This window comes from Mauremys mutica, chromosome 13 (assembly GCF_020497125.1).
Source record: "Mauremys mutica isolate MM-2020 ecotype Southern chromosome 13, ASM2049712v1, whole genome shotgun sequence".
NCBI classification, from domain to species: domain Eukaryota; kingdom Metazoa; phylum Chordata; order Testudines; family Geoemydidae; genus Mauremys; species Mauremys mutica.
The window spans coordinates 523553-549367 of record NC_059084.1 but is presented as its reverse complement, the minus strand read 5'-3'; the positions used below and the strand labels follow the sequence as shown (position 1 = coordinate 549367).

The window sequence follows — 25815 nt, the reverse complement described above, 5'->3', positions numbered from 1 at the left end:
GGAATGTGCTGTGGGATTGTGGTTCGGGAGTGCTCAAGCTGAATCGAGGCCAGACAGCGATAGGATGTGAAGTTCTCTCTTTTCACCCCGGGGCCACGTCCATTCAGACAGCTGCCTGCCCCATGCTGTTCCTACGTGTCCAGAGCTGAGATCAGCAGGGAGAAAAGGTTCAGGCCCACACAGCTCAGCCCAGAATTTCTAATGACCAGAAACTGCCAATTATGCTGAATTGATGCAGCATTTTTTTGTCACGTGGATCTTTGTCCACTGGACACTGAGCTATAGCCACCAAACTCACCTGCCATTACAAGCAAAACATGACCCCTTCCTCCCAGTGTCTGGGCACCCACATGTGATGCTGCAGCCCAACCCCACTGAACTGATCAGGCCCAAGTTCTCCAGATTTCCTGGACTCTGGGATGTTCCTTGCTCCTCCGCCTGAAGCCTGCGCAGTGTTTGATATTTGGGACTTTATGCTGTCGCAGTCCCTGGTTCTGATTGGAATGCAGCCCTTGTCATCCATTTTCCTCTCTCTTGCTGGCATCGCCTGTTGTTTGGATGTTACAAGTGGCTGTTTCATTTAGACAGCTTTCTTGGAGCTCATCTTTCTGCATTTCTCAAGCAGGTTGTTTCATTCCTCCCCTGACCGCGATGAGGAGCACATTTGCTACCATGTCTGTTGGCTTTTGTTAATGGTGGTTTTGTTAATGGGAAGCTTTTCAAACCCTATGAAAAGCTTTTTGTGATGTTTGTTTTTTTCTCTTCTCTCTTTTGTGCTGTGGCAGGTTGTAGTTCTTGCTGTGTTGTTGGAGTATATAAAATGCCCGTGTCCAACACATGTCTCTGGATTTGGTGAATGCCAAACAAAAATATCTCTGAGAACCTTAAATCCCAAGCAACATCTTCCCAGTGCTGATAAAGCCTGGAACGCAGGCAATCAGAACACAGGCTCTCGCTGCAGAGAGAGAAACAAAAGGCTCCCATACAAACAAGCTCACGTACACAGACAGTCTATCAATGTATTACCTAATACAATGGCACGTCTGAGAAAAATCACACTGTGCACAGGAAATACAGCAGGAGCCGAAAAGCCAACTGGAAACAGAAAACTCCCATCTAAAAATGTCCTAGCCCCTGCCTTTGTCAGACAGTGAATAAGAGCTGGAATGAAATTAAAAGCTCTTTCCCTTTAGATAAAGATTCCCTGCCATGTCCTGATGGGGTTTATGCTGCTTTTTAACCCTCCTCTCTGGCACAGCAACCTACATTTGGACACACACAGGTTGCGGCTGTTTTTCACTGAGTGATGCAAGCCAAGCTGCCTGGGCTCCCATCTCCCATTGACATGAGAGGGGATGGCAGAGCCCACTTGGTGTGCTGTGGAGACCCACCCAGATAGCTGTGGAATCTAAATATACTCTTGGGCATCAGAATCCTGTCATTGCTGTAGGGCTTCGTGGAAGAGTGACCGCCCGCATTGGAGTGGCACTGAACTAGCAGCTTGGAACCAGCCAGTGCCACACAAACTCACCATGGTACAGATGCAAAGATCCAATCTCAGCCTGCTACAGAGAGTGCTATGGGACCGCTCTCCTCCTGCAGCCAGCTCTCCAGGGAGGGGGGCTATTTAGAACTAGCCCTCTGGGAAGCTGAACCTGTTTAAGTCCCAGGTCAGTGCAGGTGTTTCTGCAGAATGGCACCAGGGTGAGTTCTGAGTCACCAGGATCACCCGAAGGTGCCTTGCCTGGTGCCATCTGCTGGGAGTGAGGCAGGGATTCCATGGGGGACAGGGACCTGTTGGGTTGCTAATTCTGTCTGTAGAGAGAGGGCCCCGGCAGAGTCCAGAGAGTCATCCTGGCAGAGTTGGGAGGGAAGGATGACGAAACTCCTCTCTCCACGCAGCTCTGGCACAGCCTTCACCAGCAAACTCTGTTCGCCTGGGAAAGCCCAGACTGCAGCTCCTTCCCTTCATTCTCTCTGTCCCCCTGGCCTCTGCATGGGCAGGGAGTTCCAGAGCTTGGGTCAGGCTGCTGGCTTTCGAGGCAGTAGCATTTGGATGGATGTCAGCAGGTATTGGTGTCTGAAGTCATCCTGAAGCCTGACTTCAAATGTAGCATGAAAAAACAGAGTTTGCTGGGCTCCATCCTGTAACAAACCACCTGAGGGAATCTCTTGAGCTTGGAGAATGGGTTTGTTCCAGGGTGAAGAGGGCATGTTGAGGGGCATGAATGACCTTCTTTGTGATGGCTCATGGAAAGGAGGGCAGTGAGTACCCAGGCTGCCTCCATGTTGTGTCTGACTTGGACAATGTTCCATGTACCAGATGGCGTCTCCCAGGAGTCTGGAGGAGACCTCACAGCCCAGGCACAAAACCTGCAGCATGCACGTTGGGTTTATGGAACTGTGCTAGATATCCGTGCCTGCTGCTGCTCATTCCCATTGTCATCGTCGGCATGAGCTGCCATGAGGAAGTGCCCCAGGAGTTATTCAGCCAGCCTGATGGAGGTGGGAAGTGATACGGCTCCACTCTGGGACTCTTTCCCCTCTTGTGCCTTTAATGCATGAGGTTCTTTGCGAGGGTGACACACAGACGGAGGTCACATGGGTTTTGGCAGAGAACAGGAAGCCACAGAGATGGCCAGCCCTGTTAGAGACTATGAACTGGCCAACAGGGGAAAGAAAGGGCCCTCCCCTCTGTGCTTCCAGTCTCTCCCAGCAGCATGGGGCAGAGCTGGGGTCCTGTCAGCTTTTCACAGGTAGGTGTACATGCAGGCTCTCACATCAGCTGCCCCGCACTGCCCCAAAATGGGGGAATAGAATCCACTCACTCATGTAACCAAACCTGCCAAGTTCATGAGCCAAACCCCATAACCAGCCCAGAGAACATCATGGCATGCCCAGGCACAGCGGCTCTTCAGCTCTTCACACGAGCAATGGGCTGTAGCAGCGGAGTCTAGGGGCGAGCACCTTCGGCAGGTGGAAGGGACCACCTGGGGCTGAGGGCATCCGTGCCAGACATACTCCGGCTCTTCCTTTTCTGTTCCCCAAAGCTAGGCTCTGGGAGCTTGGTACCAGTGGGAACTGGAAATGCTGATGAGGCCAATCTCAGCTCAGCTGCCTCCTGGGCTCCTTGGATTCCTCACCTCAGGGGCAGAGTGTTTGTTCCCCTCCACTGCAAGGTGAGACTGCAGCTCCTCTGCCTTGTACATGGCACCAGGCAAGCCCAGCACACAGAGCGGAGTCAGGGGGAGGGGAGCCTCTTTCCTCTTCCTTTCTAGTAGCAAAGGATCAGACAGGTAAAGGGGATCCACCAAACTGCTGTGCCAGCAGAGAGGACTCAGCACCGACTTCAATGGGCCTAGGATCGAACCCTGGAGTGCTGTCAGGACCAGTTGCTCTCCTCTGTGTCGCAGATGAAGAACAGATGCTGTGAGTCTAGCTGGAAGCTAATGCGAGGTGACGTCCTGCCGACAAGTGTGTCACTTCCTGGCAGGGCACCAGGAGGGTTAATATGTTAATGTTTGTGCAGCACTTGGAAGCCATGAAGAATTAAGTAAGTGTTGAGGATTGTTACATTACTCGGGTGGCCAGAAGATGGGAGAGCAACAGAAGAATGGAGGCTCATGGGAAGGGGACATGCCATCTATTATGCTGCTAGGCACTGAAAAACCACAACCAGTGGACAGCCAGGTATGTAGGCAGGCAGAGTGCCCCAAGGGAGCATGACAGGACTCTGAGGAGCTGTCTGCCTAGGGGTTGCTGGAGGGAGAATTCATAACTGAATGCATCAGGCATGACAAGAGAAAACACATTCTGATTCGTGGGGCTGAGGCCAAGGGATTTGGGTACCTCAGAGTCCCACTGGCCAAGCCCTTGAGGCTGGACATGTGGTCACCTAATGAAATAAATAGACAGCAGGTTTAAAGCAAACAAAAAGAAGTACCGGTACTTCACAAAATGCACAGCCAACTGTCAAATTCATTATCGGGGGTGTTCTGAAGGCCAAAAGTAAAAATGGGTTAAAAAACTATTAGATAAGTCCCTGGAGGATAGGTCCATCAATGGCTATTAGCCAAAATTGTCAGGGACACAACCCCATTCTCTGGGTATTCCTTAACCTCTGACTGCCAGAAGCTGGGACTTGATGACTGGGGATCACTCAATAATTGCCCAGTTTTGTTCATTCCCTCTGATGCATCAGGCACTAGCCACTGTCAGACACAAGATATTGGGCTAGATGGACCATTGGTCTGACCCAGTATGGCTGTTATGATGTTCTTATGTAATCAACTTTCCAGCAGCTTGGACTGGCAAATCATGGAACTGAGCTGGCCTCTTAAAAACAATGCATATACTAATAATATACTAATGCTGTTTAACACTGTGATGGGTTGAATACCCTTCCAAAGGGAGCAGTGGAGGCAAAAGACATATCTGGCTTCAAGACTAAGCTTGATAAGTTTATGGAAGGGATGGTATCATGGGCTAGCCTAATTTTGGCAATTAATTGATCTTTGACTATTAGAGGTAAATATGCCCAATGGCCTGTGATGGGACATTAGACAGGGTGGGATCTGAGTTACTACAGAGAATTATTTCCTGGGTGTCTGGCTGGTGAGTCTTGCCCACATGATCAGGGTTTAGCTGATCACCATATTTGGGGTCGGGAAGGAATTTTCCTCCAGGGAAGATTGACAGAGGCCCTGGGGGGTTTTCGCCTTCCTCTGCAGCATGAGGCATGGGTCACTTGCTGGAGGATTCTCTGCACCTTGAAGTCTTTAAACCACAAGTTGAGGACTTCAATAGCTCAGACATAGGTCAGGGGTTTGTTACAGGAGTAAGTGGGTGAGATTCTGTGGCCTGCATTGTGCAGGAGGTCAGACTAGAAGATCATAATGGTCCCTTCTGACCTTAAAGTCTATACGCCTATGAGATGTGGCTCTGTCTGGAGTGTGTTGTGCTGCTGTAACACCAGAGACACTTCTCCTGCTTCTCTCTGGTCCAAGCGCCCCTTCCCAAACATCGCCATCTCTCTCAACGGTCAGAAAGGCTCCTTCCTCTGCATTCACTTGTTCTTTCTGGAAATAATGCATCACTCCCCCACAGGGAAGCAGCACAAGAAGCAAGCGAGAAAGAGCAATTCCATCCCTAAGGCCCATTTCCTACCATTAAAGACCAGGAAATAAAATCTACATTCTGCAGCACTGCTAGCAAAGCCCCAGTAAGGCAGTGGACGTGCGCACGCAGTATGTGAGGAGAGAACGTGCACAATATGTGTGCTTACACTGCAATCAGAGGTGTGACTGCAGCTCGGTTCAGCACATCCATCCTAATGTCAATCTAGCTAGTATGGCTACATAGCAGTGGAGACATGCATGGTCCCTGGTACAGGCCAGCAATGTAAATATGTCCCCAGCGTTCTGGCTTGACTTGTACAGCCTACCCGGGGGTCCACACTGCCCCACCTTCACTGCTCTTTTTAGCCATGCTAGTTCAATTAAAGCTAGCGTGGGGGTGCCTACACGAGCTGCAGTCACACCTCTGACCACAGCGTAGACACACATTTGGGCCTACAGCATATCTGAGCTAAGGCTGAGTGTGCCCGGCACAGCGTACACGTGTCTGAGGCACAGCACATACTTCGTGCACACACAGAGTCTATGCAGAGCTTGTTTGTGCATGTATGTGCAGCTGTGTGCGTGTACTCTGGGAGTTTGGGTCATTGTAATGGGTCGGACTTACCCCTGTGGCGCCTCCCGCTGGTGACTCTGGGGAATTAGCTCGGTTTCCAGCACGGAGCGCCCTCTGCAGGCCGGTGATCCACCTGTTCCCTGGCCCCGAGTCCCTCCCTGGACCCCAGTGCCCTTTTACATGGGGTGTTGCCCCCTGGCAGTAACCCCTTTCTCTCAGGGTCTCCCCTCCCCAGGGAACCTCCACCCTCTATCCTCACCTTGCCTCAGTGTATGGCTACTGCCAGTCATCGTCTCACCCCCGTGCCCTGGGGCAGACTGCAGTATCAGCCATTCAGCACTGGCAAGGAGGGTTTGGACCTGCTGCCTTGGCCTACCCCTGGGCTGCCCTCTGCAACCCCCAGTACCTGTTAGCCCAATGCTAGGCCGCAGCCTGGGGCTTTCCAGGCTGGAGCTCCCCAGCTCCTCTGCCTTTCCCCAGCCCTGCTCCCCTCAGGTACCCGGTCTAGCTCCTGCAGCCAGGCCCATCTCCCTCTGAATGCAGAGAGAGACTGTGTGCTTGGGCTCCTGGCTCACAGCCTCTTATAGGGGTCAGCTGGGTCTGATTGGGGAAAGTGGCTGCAGCTGTAGCCACTTTCCCCAATCAGCCCAGGCTGCTTTCTCCAGCCACAGCCCCTTCCCAGGACTGTTTTTAACCCCTTCAGGGCAGGAGCAGGGGTCTACCCTGCTACACACATGTACCCTCTGTGGCTGATCCCAATAACTCCCCCCAGCAGGGCTCTCTCCCTGGCTGCCTTCCTAGCCCAACACTCTGTGCTGACTGCAGGAACTTGGCAGGCGGTGAAGGGGCTGTGGCGGTACATGTGAAGTCAGCTTAACTTCTGTACCCGGAAAGATAATGGAGCAAATAATGACGCCATCCATTTGCAAACACCTGGCAGGTCACAAGGTGATAAGTAACAGTCAGTATGGATTTGTCAAAAACAAATTGTGTCAAACCAATCTGAGAGCTTTCTTTGACAGGGTAACAAGCCTTGTGGATGGGGGGAAGTGGTAGATGTGGTATATCTTGACTTTAGTAAGGCTTTTGATACTGTCTTGTGTGACTTGCTCATAAATAAACTAGGGAAATCAAATGCAACCTAGATGGAGCAGTATACCATAAGCTGGGTGCAAAACTGGTTGGAAAACGGTTCCCAGAGAATTGTTATCAGTGGTTCACAGTCATTCTGCAAGCGCATAATGAGTGGGGTCCCGCAGGGATCAGTTCTGGGTCCTGTTCTGTTCAATATCTTCATCAATGATTTAGATAACAGCATACAGAGTACACTTATAAAGTTCGTGGATGATACCAACCTGGGAGGGGTTGCAAGTGCTTTGAGGATAGGACTGAAATTCAAAATGAACTGGCCAAACTGGAGAAATGGTCTGAAGTAAATAGGATGAAATTCAATAAGGACAAGTGCAAAGTGCTCCATTTAGGAAGGAACAATCAGTTGCACACATACAAAATGGGAAATGACTGCCTAGGAAGGGGCACTGCGGAAAGGGATCTGGGGGTCAGAGTGGATCAGAAGCTAAATATGAGTCAAAATGTAACACTGTTGCAAAAAAAAGCGAACTTCATTCTTGGCTATATCAGCAGGAGTGTTGTAAGCAAGACGAGAAGTGATTCTTCTGCTCTACTCTGCTCTGATTAGGCCTCAACTGGAGTATTGTCTCCAGTTCTGGATGCCACATTTCAGGAAGGATGTGGACAAATTGGAGAGTCCAGAAAAGAGCAACAAAAATGATTAACAGTCTAGAAAACATGACCTATGAGGGAAGACTGAATAAATTGGGTTTGTTTAATCTGGAAAAGAGAGGACTGAGAGGGGACACAAGAACAGTTTTCAAGTATGTAAAAGGTTGTTACAAGGAAGATGAAGAAAAAATTGTTTTTCTTAACCTCTGAGGCTAGGACAAGAAGCAATTGGCTTAAATTGCAGCAAGGGAGGTTTAGGTTGGACATTAGGAAAAACTTCTTAACTGTCAGAGTGGTTAAATGCTGGAATAAATTGCTTAGGGAGGTTGTGGAATCTCCATCATTGGAGACCTTTAAGAGCAGGCTAGACAAACACCTCTCAGGAATGGTCTAGATAATTAGTCCTGCCACGAGTACAGGGGACTGGACTAGATGGCCTCTCAAGGTCCCTTCCAGTTCTATGATTCTATGTTTAAAGTTTCCTGTGAGGATTCCTACATGTTCTATGTTAATTCAAAGGTCCAGTGCGAGGCTTTGGGACGCTCCCTCCCCACCAAACAGCCTGGCACGGTGCATTCCCCATCGCCTTGCTGTGACCCTGAGCAGGCCTGTTAGAACATTATCTCTCCGTGTCATTTGCTGATTATATCCACAGGCTGTCATCAGCTGTTTCCCCTTCCATACTGTGCGCTCCTCCCCGGAGTCCGTGCTCCTACTCTCTGCCCTGTTCTCTGTCATCAGGAACAGCTCCAGGATCCAAGGCCACAATGCGCTGGCTCCAGGCTACTCCTGGGTCAGCTATGCTGGTCTCTTTCCAGTAGACGGCAATGCTCCATTTCCAGCGAGCAGCTGTGTACAGAGACCTGCAGCACAGAGATTCCAGGCACCACAACACCCAGCCTTCCAAGGGAATTTTCCACAAGTCCAGGATCTTTTCTGTACATCAGCTTTTCATTGCCACTGCTCACCACTCAGGGCACTTGGCAGAGCCATAAGGCTGCTTTTGTGCCGTAGGTAATGAGAGTTTAACTCTCAATTTCATTAGCCACAAATGAATGAAAATGGGAAACGTCCTGTGCAGATCAGCTGCTGCCCAGAGTGTGCCCCTGCCCAAACATCAACTCCATTGGTCTCTGATCCCTCCCGTGAACCCAGGCCCTGCCTCCGGCTCCAACTGCACGCCTCACACAGCACACGCCACACTGTACATCTGTCAGTCTTCTTCACTGCCTGCCCGTCATCTCTGGTCACTCACCAGCCTGTTCCCCGAGGCTGCCCTGCTGTCATTCACACGTATGTATGAACATCGCCCAGTCCCCTTTTCTGGCATTCCTTTGCCACTGAAACTCCCATCATTTGCCAATGACATATCTGTCACTCACATGGCTTGTGCCCTCACCTATCTGCTACTAGCACACTGGCTCTGTCACTCACCTGCCAGACGCCTGCCCTGTGTCACCCATTCGCACCCGGCGCTGTCACTCTCTGCTGCATGCCCCTCTCCTGTCACTCAGCCTCCCACTCAAATCCCTTCTCAGGCACCCGCCAGGCCCATCGCCTGGTGGAAGAGAACATGAAGCTAGGAAGGTTGATTTTACCGGACAGGGTTGTTTGCAGCATCGGGGTCCAGGGCGGTGACCACTCCCACCACAGAGCCAACATAGGCATCCTCCTGGACTTCCATCAGGTCGGAGGGGGGCTGGAACTCCGGGGGCTCATCCACATCCAGCACAGAGACCCGCACAATGGTTTGATCTCGGAACGTGCCCAGATCCACAAACCTCGGGTCCACAAACTTGTTCAGGGCCTCCACCACCACAGTGTGAACCATCTTGGCTTCATAGTCAAGGGGCTGAGACAACAGGACAGGGTTAGCGATTCACCATCTGACGGTTCCTTCCCACCTCTGGTGTATTCACTACTGCTGCTTTGGGTTAGACCCCACCAGGGCTCCCGGGAGAGGCCAGGACTGGAGAAGCCCAGAGCCTCAGCTCCTGCCATGCCCCCTACAATGTCTCCTGCTGGGCAGGGCATGCATAGCTGTGAGCTCTCCTGCCCGTTCCCTACAGGGCTCCTGCTGGGAAAAACGTTTCTTGCCCTCCCCCACTCTACATTCAGATAAGGCCTGATGTAGGAACGCAGAATGCACTGAGAAGGCTGTGTGCACCATGGGGGCGAGTGACTGATTTTCAATGGTGTAGTGATCATTAATCACCCTGTGATTATTTTTACAGCAGAGGTGACTGGAATGCAATGGTCTCGGTGAGCACTCATTCTTTCCTGCCTGCACCAAGTGTTTTTGCCACAAAAAGCAGACATACTCCACATGCGGCTGGTCAGGCTCAGGCATTCCGTGGGCATATTGCTCTCTAATAGGTGCTATCAATAACGGGGATTAGTGTTAGCCCCCTCCGCTGCACACCTCGCTTCTGCGCATGGCAGCATTCACCCCTTCATTACGGATTTGTCTGAGTCTCGCTCTGTAAATTCTGTGCTCACAACTGTCTGTGTCTCTTAGCGTCTGTGGGCAGCAACTTGCTCAGCTGGTGCCCTGCCTCCCTTGCCTTTCTTCGGCCCATCTTTCCAATCTTTGCTTCTCCCTTTCTCTCTCCTGACACTTCTCCTGCTCCCTGCTAGCTGAGGGCAGGGTCTGCGGCTTCCAACTTCTCTAAGATGCTGTTAAACCAGCTCTCAGAGGAGCGATCCCCCAGCCTCTGAAACACACCAGCACCAGAAGGTATCATCAAAAGGGAAGGGCTCTGTCCCGCTCAGAGTCCTGCCCTGCCCTCCCCAACCTACCACCTCTGCCTCCACTCACACCTCCTCCTGGTGCCGTTCCTCTGGGTTTACCTTCTGCACGGTGATGATCGCCTCCTGGGTGTTGCTATCTGTGGTGACTTTAAACATCTGCACCCCCTCCTCATCTTTGACCTGGTACGTCATGTCTGTGTTCTCCCCAACATCCGAGTCCTCCGCCTTCACTCTCCCGATCGCAGTGCCCACACGGGCAGTCTCCACAATGCTGAACTGGTACATCTCTGCCAAGGGGGAAGAGCATGGCCTTTGCTGACTCTGATCCCTGGGTTCCCTTCAGGCAGTGCATAGACACTCCCTGGGGGCACCTCCACTAGGCGCGTGCACCAGCCTCCAGGCAGAATGCCAGCAACCCTACTGAGTACACTTGGCTGGTCCCTGGTCCGGTGCAGCTCAGCTCCCGCACACACAGATTGCAAAGTTTTGTCCTGTCTAGTGTGCAATGTCCCATTTAACCTTGGCAGCCACGCCAGAGTCTGGGCTTCGTTGGGGGCACATGTGAGGCCCTGCTGGAACCCCTGAGGACGCCCCATTTCCTAAACCTCTGTGCAAGGCGTCTTGGCTTTTCCTGCGAGAGGAAAGCAAATAACCCCACTCTGGGTGAAGGAAGCTGGTGTGAGGCATTAGGGAGCATCCCAGTCTCTAGAAGTCTGGCAACCACACCAGGCTGTCTCAGAACCAGCTGCAGGGATGTCAGCCAGTCCAGGGCCAGTGCCGAGGTCTCTGTGGGCACAGCATTAGCACAGCCCCGTTTCCCACTGCTAATGTCTGGAATACAAATGCGCTCAGAGGGCTGAGCTCCCTCCAGCCGCAGCTCAGAACCCTTTGTAGCTCTGCCCCAGACTGCCAGCCAAGCGCTGCAGAGCCCTGCAGCTGGTGTGCGAGGCAGAGACCAAGCCAGCAGCTCTTCAGTGACAGGATTTCTGTCCCGGTGGTGGGACTCAACTGCAGGTCACAGAGCTTTGGCAATGGCTTGGGAGCTAGAGATCAGCTCAGTCACACCCCACATGCACGCGGTGTGCAAGCAGGGGCTGGTGGACTGCCAGGTTGCAAGGAAGGGTCTGGGGCTCATTCAAGCCAGCGTCTGAGGTCTGAATCAGCACCTAACATTTGTGCGAGATGGCGGGAAGAGACAGGCTGACCTGCCAATGGAGTTTGGGGGTTACTCTCCCTCTTCCAGTGCCTACAGGCCCAGGGAGGGAGACAGAGACAGACAGCTACACCTACTCCTCACACCTACAGTCCTGCAGCCCTACTGACTCCCCCAGGGTTTGCTGGCTGTCACTGGGACACCCCTCCTGCTTCGGTTAATGAGCAGGGCTGGGATCTGCAGAGCACTTGGAGTATTAAACCCACTACACAACGACCGCAGGCTGGGGCAGGAGCAGCCAGGACTCCTGCACATGTCACCGGTCAGATCCCCCTCTGCCACCACCACTGCCCTGTGGAATAAGAGAAACCTGCACAGACCTGACTATGCACTGGCCCGCAGCACCGTGGCCTGTACTCCTGTACACCCAGAGTCACCAGCGTCAGAGAGTGTCTCTGCACTGCCAGCCAGTCCAAGGTGGGCAGGTTGAAGGGCCAATAGGGAGAGATGACACTGACTCCAGAAGAATTCTAATAAACAAATGGGTCTGCATTAAAACTCAGCATAGATCGACTCCCCCACTCCACGTCACTTGCCCTCTTAGACTGCAAGCTCTCGGGACAGGGTCCAGATCTCTGGGTCTGTGAAACACCTAGCACAAGGGGGCTATGTCCCTGACTGGGTCTCTAGCTGCTACCTCAAAGCAAAGTCAGCAACAACAATCCTGCACAGCAGTGGCTGGCTCAGCACCAGGCTGCCTGCAAGACCCCCGGGACGGGGAACAGTGACTCTTACTCTGTGGGAATCGTGGAGGGTTGTCGTTGACGTCTGTGATCACAATTGTGACTGTGGTGGATCCAGACAGGCCACCAAGCTGCCCTGCCATGTCCGTGGCTCGGATCACCACTTCATACCGGTCCTGAGTTTCTCTGTCCAGATTCGCCACTGCCGTCCGGATCACACCTGGAAAAGGCCAAAGGGGAAGTAGTGAGTGTGAATGCTGGGGTGGCCCATTAGCCCACGGAGCACCCTTCTCACTGCCACCCTCCCCTGGGGGCAGGTCATGGAATCCTGGAGGCCAGGCTCCAGGCAGAGCATGGTCACAAGGCAGGAGCCCTTCACCTTCACTTGCCAGCAGGACTCTGCCTCCTCATGCTTATGGACTCGGAAAAGGTTGTAACAGCAGGGTCAGCTGAGGGAGGAGCATTAGCAGAGCAACGACTTAGGCTGGGCCTGGAAGAGCCAGGGGGACGTGGGCATTGCCCTGCAGCAGTCTGTCAGCTGCGCAAGCAAACAGCCCCATCCACCCGGGCAGCGGTGGGAGGGCCGGGTCATTTCGTAGGAAACAAGATGTTTCATGTGCCTGCTGTAGGAGCAAACTTGGGCGGGGGCTTGGCCACACCAGCTGGGTTTGTCGTTGTTTGTTTCACCAGGAGAAGCTAAGTACCAGCTGTTTTATTATAACACACAAAAATAAAGATGTTTAATACGAAACAGTGAAAGGCCCCAAGAACAGGCCCAGAACCCAGCTAAACAAACAGCCCCAGAACATGCATGGAAAGGGGTGTGTGAATGGTGCTGCCCAGCCAAGCACAGATCTGTCCCGGGCCCACAAATCCACCTGCTGTCTCTCATACTTGGAGTGTAAGCTACATGGGGCAGAGCCCAGCTCTGTGTTCCATGCTTGTCCAGTGCCTCGTGCCATGGAGTTCCTAGGCACTACCACAGAACAAATACCTAGCACTCCCAGGGACGTGGCAAGCCCAGAGTAGGTGCCAAGGGCACTCTGAGACCAGCAGGAGTAACTCCCATGAAGTCAGTGCCAGCCTGAACCTGGTTTGAAGCCTAGAGCCCTGTGTCTGCACGACAGACCTACGTTGGTGTAACTACATTGCTCGGCGTGTGAAAAATCCACAAGCCCGAGAGATGCAGTTACACCGACATAGCCCTCCCACTCAGTGTAGACAGCCCCATGTCGGCAGACAAAGCTACCATGTCTCGGGGAGGTGAATTAACTACGTCACCGGGGGAAGCTCCTCCATTGGCGTACGAATTACCTCACTTCAGTGGTGCAGCTGCATTGCTGCAGCCACGCAGATGCAGTGTTATAAGTGTAGACCTGCCCTTACTCAGGAGCCTGCAGTGAGAGACCTGCAGGGGATTAGGCTATTTAGCCCAATCTTTCCCCTTTCTGGCCCTGACCTGCTCACACTGTCTGCTCCTCAACAGGCACCGGGTTCCAGCACCTCACATGCCCTTGTCCACCTCTCCCCAAAGGCCAGGCTTGAGATGGGGGCAGCCCAGGGGAGTAAAGAAGCAGAGTCCTGAGGAGCCAGAAACGTCCCAGGACACTGCTCAGAGCCGCAAGTTGAAGGAAGCCAGGAGAAGCCACTGAACAGTGAGGAGCAGCCATTTTTCTCTCTTTCTCTGATGACATTTGCAGGCGCTGAAGGAGCTGGCGATGCTGTTCTGGAGACATTTAACTCGCCTCGCTTTCTGAAACTAGCAATTATTCCAGTGATTATCATCGTTAGGATTTATTATGAAGACATCACCATTGTCTCCAATCCCTGCAGCTCCCTCACTCTCACGGACAGGGACAATGTCACCCACCTCCCCACGGACTCCGTTATTTCAGTTCTGTAATTACCCCGGACATTCTAAGCTGTGCTTTTGCTGCCTTCGATCTGATGAATCAAAGGGAGGATCCGTTTTGCCTACCTTACCTCAAGCAGGTTCCCACGCACTCCCATCAATCCAGCACCTGCTTTCCTGTGCACTAAAAACTGACTCACGGACCGCTCTGTAAGCTCCTTCCCCTCCCTGGGGTTCATGTCTCCTGGCAGCTGCACAGGGGGTGGGGTGGAGGACAGGGAGCTGAGGGCAGTTCCAGCCTTTATACCAGAAAGACCTTTCTACAGAGGACTGGGAATAGCCCCAGCTGAACTGGATGCGGCACCCCTCAGTCCTCTCCATCGCAGAGAAGTTCGATTTCTGCCACCATTACTCCCGAGGGGCTCAGTCTCTCCCCGTGTCTCCCTGGACATCTCCCTGTGTCAGCCCCATGGCTGCAGACTCCCTTTCTCGCTTTGTGTCCATTTGGAAAGGATTGTTTCCCTGTGAGAGCCGCTGCCAATGCAGTCTGTATGGGCTGCTGCCATTCCCACTGCCAGAGGGCGTGGATGCAGGAGGATGGAGACCTTTAGGGGATGCTCTTCCTCAGGGAGATTTGGGGTTTGCATTTTTAAAGAGCACTGGAAGAAACAAGGCCCTAGTGGGAGGGACCCCTCTCGGGTGAGCCCTTGGCCCTATGGCAGGCTGATCCTGGGAGCTGAGGGGCCGGCAGGCTGGTTGGCAGCATTTACAGTCAGACCCAGTCATCCGGCTCTGAATATTAAACTGTTATTTCTGGGGAAGCACCATCACATTCACATTTCAGCAATTTTGTTAATTAAAGGGGTATGAAGTGTTTTATAATGAAAACGATTCTTGTCAGCACAATAGCGCTGAATTGGGATGAGACAGAAAAGCACCTGCATTCAGTGTAGTTGTAATGGTTTAACTGAGACACTTAATGATACATGCCACGACGCCCTGTTGCAGTGTGACACCCGGCCCAGCCGCCCCCCCGTAACGCCCCCACACAGTGTGGTACCCAGCCCAGCTGCCCCCCCCAACACCCCCACACAGTGTGGTACCCAGCCCAGCCGCGCCCCGCGATAGCCCCTTGCAGCGTGGTACCTGGCCCAGTCGCACCCCACGATGCCCCCTTGCAGTGTGACACCCGGCCCAGCTGCCCCCCCAAAACCCCCCCACAGCTCAGTACCCGACCCAGCCGCCCTCCCCGACACCCCCACACAGTGCGGTACCCAGCCCAGCCACACCCCAATGCCCCCCCACAGCGCAATCCCCAGCCCAGCTGCACCCCCCAATGCCAACCCACAGCGCAATCCCCAGCCCGGCCGCATGGGATCACTGCATCCTAGTAGGAAGCAAACCCCGAGGCCCAGGGTGGCACTGGCTGGGATACAGCTTGTGTCACGGAGTGTGGGGGAGTCAAGGCCTGCACCCCCACTTCCTGCGATTCTGTGACTCTCAGCCAGCCAGTAACACAGAAGGTTTATTAGCCGACAGGAGCACAGTCCCAAGCAGAGCTTGTAGGTACAACCAGGACCCCCAGCCAGGTCCCTCTGGGGCGAGGATCTTAGACCCCAGACTTGGGGTTCCCTGCCTCTTCCCAGCCAGCCCCAAACTGAAACCAACCCCCCCTCCAGCAGGCTCTCCCCCTCCTTCTCCCCCTCTCCCTTTGTCCACTCCCCCCACCCCCTCCTGGCTCAGGTACCGTCCCTCACCAAAGTCACCCCCTGCTCTCCCCTCCCCCATGCAGACAGCCCCAGTAAAACTAAACGACATTCCCAGGTCAGTCCACCCCGCTCCCTGCTGCGTCACAGCTTATCAGTGCATCACAGCTCCCCGGGCGGGTGCAGGACCATTCTGTGACTTTGGTGGGCCTGTGCAGACCCCATCGTGTGGAATACCAGTGCTGCTGCGGCTTGGTGGAAGGAGCTGACATGTCCCCCCACCCCCACCCTGAGGAACACACCTTCCTGGGCACTGGACACACCCAGCCTGGGAGGATGTAAAGTTCCTGGGAGGATATAAAGGAGCCAGGGTTCAGCCGCAGGAGGCTAGCCCCAGCAGCTTCCTCCCCAGGCCCACAGATCTGCTGCTCTCCCAACCAGGAGACCAGCAAGACAATCCGTCCTGCCCAAAGACTTCCAGCCACGCCACTCTCTGACAAGAACCCCCTTCCATCCAGCCGTGTCTTTTCAGTTTGTGTCAGTGTCTATTACAGCTGAATAATGCAGCCATGTAACAACATACCCTCCGGTGCACGCTGCGCACGGCTTTCCAGCAGGAGCCAGATTAATCACAGAGAATAATTACAACGTTACGGGACACTTACACAGTCACACAAACGCCATCAAACTGGCTCAATGGCAGACGCTCTTTGGGCGATAAAACCAAAGCAGGACAAGTTCTCGGCAGGTAAATGCCTCCCAGGAATCCAACCCTGCAGGTTATTCGCTCTCGATGCTTCCAGCTTAGGGGGCTACGAGTCCACATCCCAGGGCTCCTACCCCAAGGGAACAAGACAGAGACTACCCCGCACCCACCACAGCGCCCTGCCAGAGAGGAGAGCGTGGGCAGGGCCCGCCGCAGTGACCCGATCAGGGCTTTAGCAAGCCTAGGTGTGTAGTCCAGGTGACTGCCCAGGAACAAACCTGAACAGACTTCAACGGGAAGGTCCCTTCCAGGTACACACATCTGCCTATGCAGGGTATGGAAGTGCCAAAGTATTTGCCAACTTTAACCATGTCCCTTTCTGGGAAGGCACGAGGTGCCACCTGATTTCTGTGCCTGATGTATTGTGGGGGAGCATCAGAGCCAGCCATCCTCAGCCCTTCAGCACTCTTCCCTGCTTCCCCAGCCTCCCAAGCCCATCAGCCCTCTTCCCTGCTTCCCCAGCCATCCTCAGCCCTTCAGCACTCTTCCCTGCTTCCCCAGCCTCCCAAGCCCATCAGCACCTCCCCGCTGCTGCCCCATGCCTGGTGGGCACTGGGTGAGCCCTGTGCCTGCCTGCTCCCCACACGCAGGCTGCGCCTCAGTGCAGACGGGCTGGGGATACTGAGCAAACGGCCTGGTTCTCTCCTGGTGATGCCACCTCGACAGCGGGGCTGAGCCGGCGTCTTGCAGGGCTGAGCCCCTGAGGTGCCATTTTTACACACTCAGAGCCAGTGTGCGGGGCTGCCGCAGCTGGGGTGGGAACACCGCATTGCCCTGGAACCCAGCCTCACCACCAGGGCCGCCCAGAGCATTCAGGGGGCCTGGGGCAGAGCAGGGGAGCTGCGGCACTTGTACTCACCCGGCGGCGTCTGGGTCTTTGGCGGCACTGAAGGGCCCCCTGCCGCCGAAATGCCGCCGAAGACCCGGACCGCTGCTGGGCCAGGCTCACAAATTGCCCCACTTGCCCCCGCTCTGGGCGGCCCTGCTCAGCACAGGCAGGAGCCTGAGAGAAGAGGGGTGCAGGCAGCCTGCTGCTCGCCTGGTTCTGCCCTCTCCCAGCCCTGACAGCGACATGGCTGGCCCTGGAATCTCCTTTGGTCACAATGACAGTGTCCGACTCTGCCCCCAGCGGAGGCAGACAGACTGGCTCGCAGCATGCGCAGGAATAACTCCTGGAAAATGCAGCCGCCTTGACAGGGTGGCTTTTCTCTTCATGTGGGGTTCCAAGGCCCCAGCAGGGCACCCCCACGGGGTTACTCCCGCCTCAGCCCTGACAGGCTTCCCTCACACTCCTCCCTGACACAAGCCCTGCGCTCCCCTTACCACCTGGCCTGCAGTCAGAACTCTGCCTTCCAGCCCGGGACCTCACGCTGGCCTCTGCATGGGGAATTCACACTCGCCCTCCCCTACTGAAGAAAAGCCAGGCCAGGGCCCAGCGGCACTTTCTTGTGCCCTCGGCCAAGGCCTGTTCCAAGGGGGGACACCGAGACTTTGCCAAGGGGCCTTTTCTGTCCTGCTCTTCCTCCGCCCTTTCAGCCCAGGAGCCAAGATGCAAAGGCCACCACTGAGGAAGGGCGGGTAGCCCTGGTGCATTCAGTGGCCTCTCCTGTGGGTCCTTTATCTGTTTCAATGAGCAGCCAGGATGAAGGGTCTGTGCTCCCAGGCAGTGGGAACACGGCCACAATTCAAACTGCAGGCACATAACAGTGAAGCCAGACACATGTGCCCACTCCAAGCCAGGAAACAAGGAAATAACCAGCCAGAGATTAAAGCAAATCCAAGCCTTACTCCAACCCCTCTCCTAGCCCAGCCCATCCTGCACCACTCCCCCTTGGTCAAAGCCTGGGGAAGCAGGTGGGTGCTGAAAGTCTATAGGTCTGGGCTATCTAGGGCGAAGGGGGAGGGAATCCAGCACAACTGAAGCAGCCCTACAATAACACAGCAGCGAGGGCAGCCCAGCGCTGGGGAGCAGCCCTACAATAACACAGCAGCGAGGGCAGCCCGGCGCTGGGGAGCAGCCCTACAATAACACAGCAGCGAGGGCAGCCCAGCGCTGGGGAGCAGCCCTACGATAACACAGCAGCGAGGGCAGCCCGGCGCTGGGGAGCAGCCCTACAATAACACAGCAGCGAGGGCAGCCCGGCGCTGGGGAGCAGCCCTACGATAACACAGCAGCGAGGGCAGCCCGGCGCTGGGGAGCAGCCCTACGATAACACAGCAGCGAGGGCAGCCCGGCACTGGGGAGCAGCCCTACGATAACACAGCAGCGAGGGCAGCCCAGCGCTGGGGAGCAGCCCTACAATAACACAGCAGCAAGGGCAGCCCGGCGCTGGGGAGCAGCCCTACAATAACACAGCAGCGAGGGCAGCCCGGCGCTGGGGAGCAGCCCTACGATAACACAGCAGCGAGGGCAGCCCGGCGCTGGGGAGCAGCCCTACGATAACACAGCAGCAAGGGCAGCCCGGCGCTGGGGAGCAACCCTACAATAACACAGCAGCGAGGGCAGCCCGGCGCTGGGGAGCAGCCCTACGATAACACAGCAGCGAGGGCAGCCCGGCGCTGGGGAGCAGCCCTACGATAACACAGCAGCGAGGGCAGCCCAGCACTGGGGAGCAGCCCTACAATAACACAGCAGCGAGGGCAGCTCAGCGCTGGGGAGCAGCCCTACAATAACACAGCAGCGAGGGCAGCCCGGCACTGGGGAGCAGCCCTACAATAACACAGCAGCGAGGGCAGCCCGGCGCTGGGGAGCAGCCCTACAATAACACAGCAGCGAGGGCAGCCCGGCACTCAGGAGCAGCCCTACGATAACACAGCAGCGAGGGCAGCCCAGCACTGGGGAGCAGCCCTACAATAACACAGCAGCGAGGGCAGCCCGGCGCTGGGGAGCAGCCCTACGATAACACAGCAGCGAGGGCAGCCCAGCACTGGGGAGCAGCCCTAAAATAACACAGCAGCGAGGGCAGCCCCGCACTGGGGAGCAGCCCTACGATAACACAGCAGCGAGGGCAGCCCGGCGCTGGGGAGCAGCCCTACAATAACACAGCAGCGAGGGCAGCCCGGCGCAGGGGAGCAGCCCTACGATAACACAGCAGCGAGGGCAGCCCGGCGCTGGGGAGCAGCCCTACAATAACACAGCAGCGAGGGCAGCCCGGCGCTGGGGAGCAGCCCTACGATAACACAGCAGCGAGGGCAGCCCGGCGCTGGGGAGCAGCCCTACGATAACACAGCAGCGAGGGCAGCCCGGCGCTGGGGAGCAGCCCTACAATAACACAGCAGCGAGGGCAGCCCGGCGCTGGGGAGCAGCCCTACGATAACACAGCAGCGAGGGCAGCCCGGCGCTGGGGAGCAGCCCTATGATAACACAGCAGCGAGGGCAGCCCGGCGCTGGGGAGCAGCCCTACGATAACACAGCAGCGAGGGCAGCCCAGCACTGGGGAGCAGCCCTACAATAACACAGCAGCGAGGGCAGCTCAGCGCTGGGGAGCAGCCCTACAATAACACAGCAGCGAGGGCAGCCCGGCACTCAGGAGCAGCCCTACGATAACACAGCAGCGAGGGCAGCCCGGCGCTGGGGAGCAGCCCTACAATAACACAGCAGCGAGGGCAGCCCGGCACTCAGGAGCAGCCCTACGATAACACAGCAGCGAGGGCAGCCCAGCACTGGGGAGCAGCCCTACAATAACACAGCAGCGAGGGCAGCCCAGCACTGGGGAGCAGCCCTACAATAACACAGCAGCGAGGGCAGCCCAGCACTGGGGAGCAGCCCTACGATAACACAGCAGCGAGGGCAGCCCGGCGCTGGGGAGCAGCCCTACAATAACACAGCAGCGAGGGCAGCCCGGCGCTGGGGAGCAGCCCTACAATAACATAGCAGCGAGGGCAGCCTGGCACTCAGGAGCAGCCCTACGATAACACAGCAGCGAGGGCAGCCCAGCACTGGGGAGCAGCCCTACAATAACACAGCAGCGAGGGCAGCCCGGCGCTGGGGAGCAGCCCTACAATAACACAGCAGCGAGGGCAGCCCAGCGCTGGGGAGCAGCCCTACAATAACACAGCAGCGAGGGCAGCCCAGCGCTGGGGAGCAGCCCTACAATAACACAGCAGCGAGGGCAGCCCAGCGCTGGGGAGCAGCCCTACAATAACACAGCAGCGAGGGCAGCCCGGCACTGGGGAGCAGCCCTACAATAACACAGCAGCGAGGGCAGCCCGGCGCTGGGGAGCAGCCCTACGATAACACAGCAGCGAGGGCAGCCCGGCGCTGGGGAGCAGCCCTACGATAACACAGCAGCGAGGGCAGCCCGGCGCTGGGGAGCAGCCCTACGATAACACAGCAGCGAGGGCAGCCCAGCACTGGGGAGCAGCCCTACAATAACACAGCAGCGAGGGCAGCTCAGCGCTGGGGAGCAGCCCTACAATAACACAGCAGCGAGGGCAGCCCGGCGCTGGGGAGCAGCCCTACGATAACACAGCTGAGGGCAGCCCGGCGCTGGGGAGCAGCCCTACAATAACACAGCAGCGAGGGCAGCCCGGCACTCAGGAGCAGCCCTACGATAACACAGCAGCGAGGGCAGCCCAGCACTGGGGAGCAGCCCTACAATAACACAGCAGCGAGGGCAGCCCGGCGCTGGGGAGCAGCCCTACGATAACACAGCAGCGAGGGCAGCCCAGCACTGGGGAGCAGCCCTAAAATAACACAGCAGCGAGGGCAGCCCAGCACTGGGGAGCAGCCCTACGATAACACAGCAGCGAGGGCAGCCCGGCGCTGGGGAGCAGCCCTACAATAACACAGCAGCGAGGGCAGCCCGGCGCTGGGGAGCAGCCCTACGATAACACAGCAGCGAGGGCAGCCCGGCGCTGGGGAGCAGCCCTACAATAACACAGCAGCGAGGGCAGCCCGGCGCTGGGGAGCAGCCCTACGATAACACAGCAGCGAGGGCAGCCCGGCGCTGGGGAGCAGCCCTACGATAACACAGCAGCGAGGGCAGCCCGGCGCTGGGGAGAAGCCCTACGATAACACAGCAGCGAGGGCAGCCCGGCGCTGGGGAGCAGCCCTACGATAACACAGCAGCGAGGGCAGCCCGGCGCTGGGGAGCAGCCCTACGATAACACAGCAGCGAGGGCAGCCCGGCGCTGGGGAGCAGCCCTACGATAACACAGCAGCGAGGGCAGCCCAGCACTGGGGAGCAGCCCTACAATAACACAGCAGCGAGGGCAGCTCAGCGCTGGGGAGCAGCCCTACAATAACACAGCAGCGAGGGCAGCCCGGCACTCAGGAGCAGCCCTACGATAACACAGCAGCGAGGGCAGCCCGGCGCTGGGGAGCAGCCCTACAATAACACAGCAGCGAGGGCAGCCCGGCACTCAGGAGCAGCCCTACGATAACACAGCAGCGAGGGCAGCCCAGCACTGGGGAGCAGCCCTACAATAACACAGCAGCGAGGGCAGCCCGGCGCTGGGGAGCAGCCCTACGATAACACAGCAGCGAGGGCAGCCCAGCACTGGGGAGCAGCCCTACAATAACACAGCAGCGAGGGCAGCCCAGCACTGGGGAGCAGCCCTACGATAACACAGCAGCGAGGGCAGCCCGGCGCTGGGGAGCAGCCCTACAATAACACAGCAGCGAGGGCAGCCCAGCACTGGGGAGCAGCCCTACGATAACACAGCAGCGAGGGCAGCCCGGCGCTGGGGAGCAGCCCTACAATAACACAGCAGCGAGGGCAGCCCGGCGCTGGGGAGCAGCCCTACAATAACACAGCAGCGAGGGCAGCCCGGCGCTGGGGAGCAGCCCTACGATAACACAGCAGCGAGGGCAGCCCGGCGCTGGGGAGCAGCCCTATGATAACACAGCAGCGAGGGCAGCCCGGCGCTGGGGAGCAGCCCTACGATAACACAGCAGCGAGGGCAGCCCAGCACTGGGGAGCAGCCCTACAATAACACAGCAGCGAGGGCAGCTCAGCGCTGGGGAGCAGCCCTACAATAACACAGCAGCGAGGGCAGCCCGGCACTCAGGAGCAGCCCTACGATAACACAGCAGCGAGGGCAGCCCGGCGCTGGGGAGCAGCCCTACAATAACACAGCAGCGAGGGCAGCCCGGCACTCAGGAGCAGCCCTACGATAACACAGCAGCGAGGGCAGCCCAGCACTGGGGAGCAGCCCTACGATAACACAGCAGCGAGGGCAGCCCGGCGCTGGGGAGCAGCCCTACAATAACACAGCAGCGAGGGCAGCCCGGCACTCAGGAGCAGCCCTACGATAACACAGCAGCGAGGGCAGCCCAGCACTGGGGAGCAGCCCTACAATAACACAGCAGCGAGGGCAGCCCAGCACTGGGGAGCAGCCCTACAATAACACAGCAGCGAGGGCAGCCCAGCACTGGGGAGCAGCCCTACGATAACACAGCAGCGAGGGCAGCCCGGCGCTGGGGAGCAGCCCTACAATAACACAGCAGCGAGGGCAGCCCGGCGCTGGGGAGCAGCCCTACAATAACACAGCAGCGAGGGCAGCCTGGCACTCAGGAGCAGCCCTACGATAACACAGCAGCGAGGGCAGCCCAGCACTGGGGAGCAGCCCTACAATAACACAGCAGCGAGGGCAGCCCGGCGCTGGGGAGCAGCCCTACAATAACACAGCAGCGAGGGCAGCCCAGCGCTGGGGAGCAGCCCTACAATAACACAGCAGCGAGGGCAGCCCAGCGCTGGGGAGCAGCCCTACAATAACACAGCAGCGAGGGCAGCCCAGCGCTGGGGAGCAGCCCTACAATAACACAGCAGCGAGGGCAGCCCGGCACTGGGGAGCAGCCCTACAATAACACAGCAGCGAGGGCAGCCCGGCGCTGGGGAGCAGCCCTACGATAACACAGCAGCGAGGGCAGCCCGGCGCTGGGGAGCAGCCCTACGATAACACAGCAGCGAGGGCAGCCCGGCGCTGGGGAGCAGCCCTACGATAACACAGCAGCGAGGGCAGCCCAGCACTGGGGAGCAGCCCTACAATAACACAGCAGCGAGGGCAGCTCAGCGCTGGGGAGCAGCCCTACAATAACACAGCAGCGAGGGCAGCCCGGCACTGGGGAGCAGCCCTACAATAACACAGCAGCGAGGGCAGCCCGGCGCTGGGGAGCAGCCCTACAATAACACAGCAGCGAGGGCAGCCCGGCGCTGGGGAGCAGCCCTACGATAACACAGCAGCGAGGGCAGCCCAGCACTGGGGAGCAGCCCTACAATAACACAGCAGCGAGGGCAGCCCGGCGCTGGGGAGCAGCCCTACGATAACACAGCAGCGAGGGCAGCCCAGCACTGGGGAGCAGCCCTAAAATAACACAGCAGCGAGGGCAGCCCAGCACTGGGGAGCAGCCCTACGATAACACAGCAGCGAGGGCAGCCCGGCGCTGGGGAGCAGCCCTACAATAACACAGCAGCGAGGGCAGCCCGGCGCTGGGGAGCAGCCCTACGATAACACAGCAGCGAGGGCAGCCCGGCGCTGGGGAGCAGCCCTACAATAACACAGCAGCGAGGGCAGCCCGGCGCTGGGGAGCAGCCCTACGATAACACAGCAGCGAGGGCAGCCCGGCGCTGGGGAGCAGCCCTACGATAACACAGCAGCGAGGGCAGCCCGGCGCTGGGGAGAAGCCCTACGATAACACAGCAGCGAGGGCAGCCCGGCGCTGGGGAGCAGCCCTACGATAACACAGCAGCGAGGGCAGCCCGGCGCTGGGGAGCAGCCCTACGATAACACAGCAGCGAGGGCAGCCCGGCGCTGGGGAGCAGCCCTACGATAACACAGCAGCGAGGGCAGCCCAGCACTGGGGAGCAGCCCTACAATAACACAGCAGCGAGGGCAGCTCAGCGCTGGGGAGCAGCCCTACAATAACACAGCAGCGAGGGCAGCCCGGCACTCAGGAGCAGCCCTACGATAACACAGCAGCGAGGGCAGCCCGGCGCTGGGGAGCAGCCCTACAATAACACAGCAGCGAGGGCAGCCCGGCACTCAGGAGCAGCCCTACGATAACACAGCAGCGAGGGCAGCCCAGCACTGGGGAGCAGCCCTACAATAACACAGCAGCGAGGGCAGCCCGGCGCTGGGGAGCAGCCCTACGATAACACAGCAGCGAGGGCAGCCCAGCACTGGGGAGCAGCCCTACAATAACACAGCAGCGAGGGCAGCCCAGCACTGGGGAGCAGCCCTACGATAACACAGCAGCGAGGGCAGCCCGGCGCTGGGGAGCAGCCCTACAATAACACAGCAGCGAGGGCAGCCCGGCGCTGGGGAGCAGCCCTACAATAACACAGCAGCGAGGGCAGCCTGGCACTCAGGAGCAGCCCTACGATAACACAGCAGCGAGGGCAGCCCAGCACTGGGGAGCAGCCCTACAATAACACAGCAGCGAGGGCAGCCCGGCGCTGGGGAGCAGCCCTACAATAACACAGCAGCGAGGGCAGCCCAGCGCTGGGGAGCAGCCCTACAATAACACAGCAGCGAGGGCAGCCCAGCGCTGGGGAGCAGCCCTACAATAACACAGCAGCGAGGGCAGCCCAGCGCTGGGGAGCAGCCCTACAATAACACAGCAGCGAGGGCAGCCCGGCACTGGGGAGCAGCCCTACAATAACACAGCAGCGAGGGCAGCCCGGCGCTGGGGAGCAGCCCTACGATAACACAGCTGTGTGCACAACGGATGGAGGAAATACACTTCAGGGTCAGACTTTCAAGGGTTAACAGCTCTGAACCTGGAGAGCGGATCCTTTATCTATGGAAGGAAAATGATGCAATTGCTGAGAGAGTCTGGCCAGCTTCATTTCCTGTCCATGTTGCTGGATATTCCCCCACCCTCAAAGAGATGAAAATCGCTGTAATGTATGTGAGAAAGGGTGACAAGGCGCAGAGAGGAGCCAGCAGCAGGGGAGAAGAAGGTGTGTGGGAGACATGTGGGGCAGGCGACCAGCAGGGCACAGGGACGTGTGCACACACAGACATGCCAGGCTATGTTGCGTGTTGCTGTCCCTCTCCCCCGAGGTGACCTCTGACATCCTCTATGCAGGGCCCAGGATCACCTGCGTTTCCCTCGTTCAGCAGGCTTGGACCCATCCCCAGCCCTTGGCTCAGGAGACCTGTGAGGGAAGGGGGGCGAACAGGACAGGCTCAGGAAACCTGGGCAAGATGCCACTAAGGACTTGTTCCCACCACTACTGATACCTGTGCAACTTCTCTCGCTCAGGGGTGGGAATAAGCCATCCCGAGCGACGTAAGTTACAGCGAGCTGGCACGCGGCAGGGATGCAGGACGGCGCTCAGAGCAGTGGGAGCTGCCGGGACGCAGGATGGCTGCTGCTGCCGATGAAGGGATAAGGCGATTCAGAAGGGAGAGCTGCACATAAAATGGCCACTCTTCCTGCCAGCCACGTAGGGCCTGTGCCC

General features: G+C 57.4%; 1 protein-coding gene across 10 annotated transcripts in view; it reads right to left on the bottom strand.

Annotated features, from left to right (window-relative positions):
* The window catches only part of CDH22 (cadherin 22), a 162327-nt gene that overhangs the window by 91276 nt on the left and 45236 nt on the right, over nucleotides 1-25815 (bottom strand). For all 10 annotated transcript variants that reach the window (XM_044984596.1, XM_044984591.1, XM_044984589.1 and 7 more), the window contains 3 exons: nucleotides 12134-12301; nucleotides 10285-10472; nucleotides 9033-9286 (listed from right to left, as the gene is read on the bottom strand). In XM_044984596.1, coding sequence (XP_044840531.1) covers nucleotides 9033-9286; nucleotides 10285-10472; nucleotides 12134-12301 — 610 coding nt within the window. The remainder of the gene's footprint in view (nucleotides 1-9032; nucleotides 9287-10284; nucleotides 10473-12133; nucleotides 12302-25815) is intronic.